The sequence below is a fragment of the Cucurbita maxima genome, unplaced genomic scaffold (genome assembly GCF_002738345.1).
Source record: "Cucurbita maxima cultivar Rimu unplaced genomic scaffold, Cmax_1.0 Cma_Scf00035, whole genome shotgun sequence".
In the NCBI taxonomy this organism is placed as follows: domain Eukaryota; kingdom Viridiplantae; phylum Streptophyta; class Magnoliopsida; order Cucurbitales; family Cucurbitaceae; genus Cucurbita; species Cucurbita maxima.
The window spans coordinates 2054023-2059567 of NW_019272051.1; the positions used below are offsets into that span (position 1 = coordinate 2054023).

The 5545-nt window shown below is 38.7% G+C and overlaps 1 protein-coding gene across 1 annotated transcript; it reads left to right on the plus strand.

Moving 5' to 3' along the window:
- The first annotated feature begins 1425 nt into the window (after positions 1–1425).
- On the plus strand, positions 1426–4892 carry LOC111467886 (probable serine/threonine-protein kinase PBL7). Its single transcript, XM_023112974.1, has 6 exons — positions 1426–1744; positions 1819–2066; positions 3764–4149; positions 4219–4351; positions 4447–4536; positions 4610–4892. Exons 1-6 carry the CDS (start codon positions 1495–1497, stop codon positions 4718–4720), a joined length of 1218 nt encoding a protein of 405 aa, XP_022968742.1. The 5' UTR covers positions 1426–1494; the 3' UTR covers positions 4721–4892.
- Positions 4893–5545: the final 653 nt, after the last annotated feature.

Sequence of the window (5545 nt, forward strand, 5' to 3'; positions counted from 1 at the left end):
ATAATACTCTACATTTTTCAAAAAAAAAAAAAAAAAAGACAGCAAGGGCATCCTACAAAAAAAACAAAAAAAATATTATTAATTAATTAAATTAAATTAAATAAATAAATAGTAAAAATTTTAACTTCCAAGAAAAGATGGATATAGGAGATAAAAATTGAAATTTTGGCAAAAAATAATTAAAGGTCAAAAACATTATTATTAAATTATTAAACGAATTATGTAATATGGGAATATGGAAATGTAGCTGTCACACTTGCATAGATCACTTACCTAATCCAAAAGTCAAATAATGCATAATTTTACGCATTTATAAATTAATATTAACTCTATATATTTAATTATTTATTTATTAAATTACAAATTTAATCCTGTCTTTAAACTTTTAATTTTGTACCTAATATGTCCGTAATAAACTCAAAATTTTCACCAAAAAAAATTAATTGATTAATTGAAAATTTGGAGGACAGTTGACATTTTCTTGGTCGAGTCAACCTTATCAACCAGAAAATAGAGTTACTATGAGATCCCACGTTGTTTGGGAGGAGAATAAAACATTATTTACAAGTGTGTGGAAACCTTCTACTCCACGAAGCATTTTAAAAACTTTGAGAGGAAGCCCGAGAGGGAATGTCTAAAAAAGACAATATCTGCTAGCGGTAGACTTTGATTGTTACCATTACAATTCAACCCAACCTAACCCAAATTTTATGAGTGATGTGTGTCAACTTGTGAATTCTTGATTTTAAGTTTTATGATATTTTAGTAATTAATTTAACATAAACGATAGGTAAGTAGAATTTTTTAAAATAATTTTTTTAAAAAAAGAAAACAACCCTGCTCGAAAATAGAGGGTTTGGTTGTAAACTCTACTTGAGTTGCTCCTATCACCAACCCAACCAATATGAAATTTTGAGTTTGGTTAAAAAGATTTTTTTAACCGAACCCATATATACCTTTAAAGGGTTGGATTGTGAACTCTACTCGAGTTGCTCCGATCATCAACCCAACCAATCTGAAATTTCAAGTAGCTAGGGTCACCAATCCAACCAATATGAAATTTGAGTGGATTCAAAAGTTTTTTTCAACCAAACCCATATATACCTTTAGAGGGTTTAACTGTAAACTCTACTTGAGTTGCTCGGGTTGCTCGGGTCACCAACCCAACCAACCTACAAAAGATTTTTTCAACCGAACCCATATACATCTCGAGCAGAAGAATGTTTACCCAGAATATACTAGAATCTATACATATTTTTCAAATTTATCGAACATAGTTTCTCTTTTATCCAATTCCTTCGAACTATCAACTTTTGAGACGATAGAATCTAAATGTTCGAGAATTGTCGCCCACTTCTTACCCACTTGGAATAATTTATTAGGGAAGTAGAGGGAGAGAGAGAGAGAGAGAGATAAAATGGATGAGCTCCTAAAGAAAGGGAAGGCTCAGCCTCCATTTACACTAACCATCTTCTTCCTTTTGTAGCTCTGCTCATGGAGCTTCACAATTCAACACCGCCACCACCAAACCACCACATCCATACTCACATTGCTCTTCTCACCTCCAATTCTTTCCTCATCATCATCGCCTCCATCATCTTCATCGCCGTCCTTCTCGCCCTCCTTCTCCTCATCTCCATGCTCCACCGCCTCAAAACAGCTCGAGACACCGCCGCCGCCACCGCCGCCGCACAATCCACCACATTCAACCCCCACATAGCCATCAATTTCGATTCAAACCCAGGTTCTGAATTTCACCCACAATTTGTTTTATTGCATTCCTTGAATTGATTCCAAATTGGGTCTGGATTTTTGCAGAATTTAAGGGGGATGGGTACTTATATGGAGCCAATTCTGGGAGGATTGCTCGGAATAGAATCAGGGGAGGTCAGGTTTTCACTTACAAGGAAATGGAATTGGCTACTGATAATTTTAATGAAGCTAATGTGATTGGAAATGGAAGATTTGGGATTGTTTATAGAGGAGTTCTTGGAGATGGAGCTGTGGTTGCTATTATGATGATCCATAGAGATGGGAAGCAGAGGGAACGTGCTTTCAGAATGGAGGTCAATAGCTATCATTAATTCTTCTTTGTTTATATCTCTCTTGACTGAACTTGTTTTGAGTTTCCATTTACAATGCCAGCCTTCTTGTTATTGAAATATGAGGTTTATTCTTGGATTTGAACTCTGAATTTGGATAGGCATTGGTTCTTGTGATTGTGTTGAATGCTTTTGTTCGGTTGGATTTGAGCGTTTGTGGTTACATTTGACCGTTTGTTTATAGCCGAGAGTCGGGGATATGCTCCCCTATACCATGGGGCACTCGGGCCTCCAAAATTTAGATGGGCATTGGTTCTTCTGATTGTGTTGAATGGTTTTGTTTGATTTGGATTTGGGCATTTGTTGTTACATTTGACCGTTTATTTATAATCGAGAGTCGGGGATATGCTCCCCTGTACTCTGAAGCACTTGGGCCCCCAAGGTCTAGATAGGCATTGGTTCTTCTGATTGTGTTGAATGGTTTTGTTTGGTTTGGATTTGGGCATTTGTTGTTACATTTGACCGTTTATTTATAATCGAGAGTCGGGGATATGCTCTCCTATACCCTGAGGCACTCGGGCCCTCAAGGTCTAGACGGGCATTGGTTCTTCTGATTTTGTTGAATGGTTTTGTTTGATTTGGATTTGGGCATTTGTTGTTACATTTGACCGTTTATTTATAACCGAGAGTCGGGGATATGCTCTCCTATACCCTGAGGCACTCGGGCCCTCAAGGTCTAGACGGGCATTGGTTCTTCTGATTGTGTTGAATGGTTTTGCTTGGTTTGGATTTGGGCATTTGTTGTTACATTTGACCGTTTATTTATAACCAGGAGTTCGAGATATGCTCCCCTATACCCTGAGGCACTCAGGCCCCTAAGGTCTAGATGGGCATTGGTTCTTCTAATTGTGTTGAATGCTTTCATTTGGTTTGGATTTGGGCATTTGTTGTTACATTTGACGGTTTATTTATAACCGGGAGTCAGGGATACGCTCCCCTATACCTTGGGGCACTCGGGCCCCCAAGGTCTAGACGGGCATTGGTTCTTCTAATTGTGTTGATGCTTTTATTTGGTTGAATTTGGGCATTTGTTGTTACATTTGACCATTTATTTATAATCGGGAGTCGGGGATATGCTTCTCTATATCCTGAGGCACTCAGGCCTCCAAGGTCTAGACGGGCACGAGTTCTTCTGATTGTGTTGAATGCTTTTATTTGGTTGGATTTGTGCATTTGTTGTTACATTTGACAATTTGTTTATAACCGGGAGTTAGGGATACGCTCCCTTATACCCTGGGGCGCTCGGGCCCCCAAGGTCTAGACGGGTATTTGTTCTTCTAATTGTGTTGAATGCTTTTATTTGGTTGGATTTGGACGTTTGTTGTTACATTTGACCATTTGTTTATAACCGGGAGTCCGGGATATGCTCCCCTATACCCTGGGGGCACTCGGTCCCCCAAGGTCTAGACAGGCATTGGTTCTTCTAATTGTGTTGAATGCTTTATTTGGTTGGATTTGGACGTTTGTTGTTACATTTGACCATTTGTTTATAATTGGGAGTCGGGGATATGCTCCCCTATACCCTGGGGCACTCGAGCCCCCAAGGTCTAGACCCGAGAAACATCAACGGTTTTTGGTATTAAGCTGAAGTTGGGTATGTATTGATGAAATTTAAGTTAAAGTTATCTCACCCTTTCATTTTTGCAACTGATTGAAAGCAGGTGGATCTTCTAAGCCGCTTGCAGTCTCCATGTCTGGTGGAGTTGCTTGGCTACTGCGCTGACAAACACCATAGGCTTCTGATATTTGAATTTATGCACAATGGTACTCTTCATCATCATCTGCATAATCCGGACACTGAATCTCAGCCATTGGATTGGAATACTAGATTGACGATAGCCCTTGATTGTGCCAAGGCACTCGAGTTCCTCCACGAGCATGCCGTTCCATCTGTTATTCATAGAAACTTCAAGTCAACCAATGTTCTATTGGATCAGGATTTCCGAGCCAAGGTTTCGGATTTTGGCTCAGCCAAGACGGGTTCCGATAAGATCAATGGTCAGATATCTACACAATTCCTCGGAACCACCGGATATCTAGCACCAGAGTGAGTCTTCAAAATACGTCCAATTTTTCATTACTTTCACTCGTTTGAATATCGGTTGGCAATGTGCAGGTATGCTTCAACAGGTAAACTTACAACAAAATCAGATGTATATAGCTATGGCGTTGTGCTACTAGAGCTATTGACGGGTCGAGTGCCAGTAGATATCAAACGGCCACAGGGCGAGCACGTTCTTGTCTCGTGGGTTAGTTAATTATGTTACAAGAACCTTACAAGAGCTCTATCGAATCATATAATCGTCGTATAATCATGTCTGATCTTGTATTACATGGCTTATAGGCTCTCCCAAAGCTGACTAATAGGGAAAAAGTAGAGAAAATTATAGATCCAGCAATTCAAGGGAAATACTCAAAAAAGGATTTAATTCAGGTTTGTTAAGTCTATGCTTATGAATTTGCCAATCTTGGTCTTTGTTATGACCCTACAAGTATCTGTTCTTCAGGTAGCAGCCATTGCAGCCATGTGCGTGCAGCCCGAAGCCGACTACCGGCCTTTGATGACCGATGTCATGCAGTCACTGGTTCCTCTAGTTAAGAACCGATCGGCGTCGTAGATAGCCTTCAAGAACAGATCAAGGTTCAACAGAGTAGGTTTCTTTTGTTATTACTTTTATGTGAACCTGTAGAGGCGACAAACAAAGATTTACCTTAAAATCTGCTAACAATGGGACTTGTACATAAACCTTTTGACTATCATTTGATGTTACAAAACATGTTTACTGTGAATTGTCAAGGCCTTACCTCTGGATGCCAAGTGTTGTTTTTTGTGCTTCTTAAAACTAGAGATGAAGTTAAGCTAAACTCTATAGCCAATACACTAAACTATCAGTTAATTTTTTATCCATTGGGAGGCTTAACTATGAATTTTTATGTTCGTCCCTAATAGGCCAGTGAGATGTCACATCGATTTGAGAGGAGAACGAAGCATTCTTTATAAGAGTGAAAACCTCTCTCTTAGTAGACGCGTCTTAAAAACCTTGAGGGGAAGCCCGAAAAGAAAACTCAAAGAGGACAATATCAGCTAACGGTAAAATTATGTTGTTACAAATGGTATTAGAACTAGACATCGAGTGGTATGCCAGCGAAGACGTTGGACTTCGAAGAAGGTGAATTTTGAGATCCCAAATTGATTGGAGAGGGGAACAAACCATTCTTTACAAGGGCATGAAACTTCTCCTGAGGAGAGTAATTATAAAGATATGAAAATCTCTCCCCAGTAGACGCGTTTTAAAAACCTTGAGGGGTCGATTGAAGAGGAGAACGAAACATTGTTTATACACTTCCGACCTTATGAATGTGGTGATTAATAACATAAAAAAAAAAAAAAAAAAAAAAAAAAAAAAAAAAAAAAAAAAAAAAAAAAAAAAAAAAAAAAAAAA

What these genes read in the sequence shown, in the direction of transcription:
- LOC111467886 (XM_023112974.1), top strand. Translation starts at nt 1,495, where the DNA reads ATGGAGCTTCACAATTCAACACCGCCACCACCAAACCACCACATCCAT. An exon ending in CAATTTCGATTCAAACCCAG is followed by an intron (nt 1,745 to 1,818) that starts GTTCTGAATTTC and finishes GGATTTTTGCAG; the next exon opens with AATTTAAGGGGGATGGGTAC. An exon ending in CAAAAAAGGATTTAATTCAG is followed by an intron (nt 4,537 to 4,609) that starts GTTTGTTAAGTC and finishes TCTGTTCTTCAG; the next exon opens with GTAGCAGCCATTGCAGCCAT.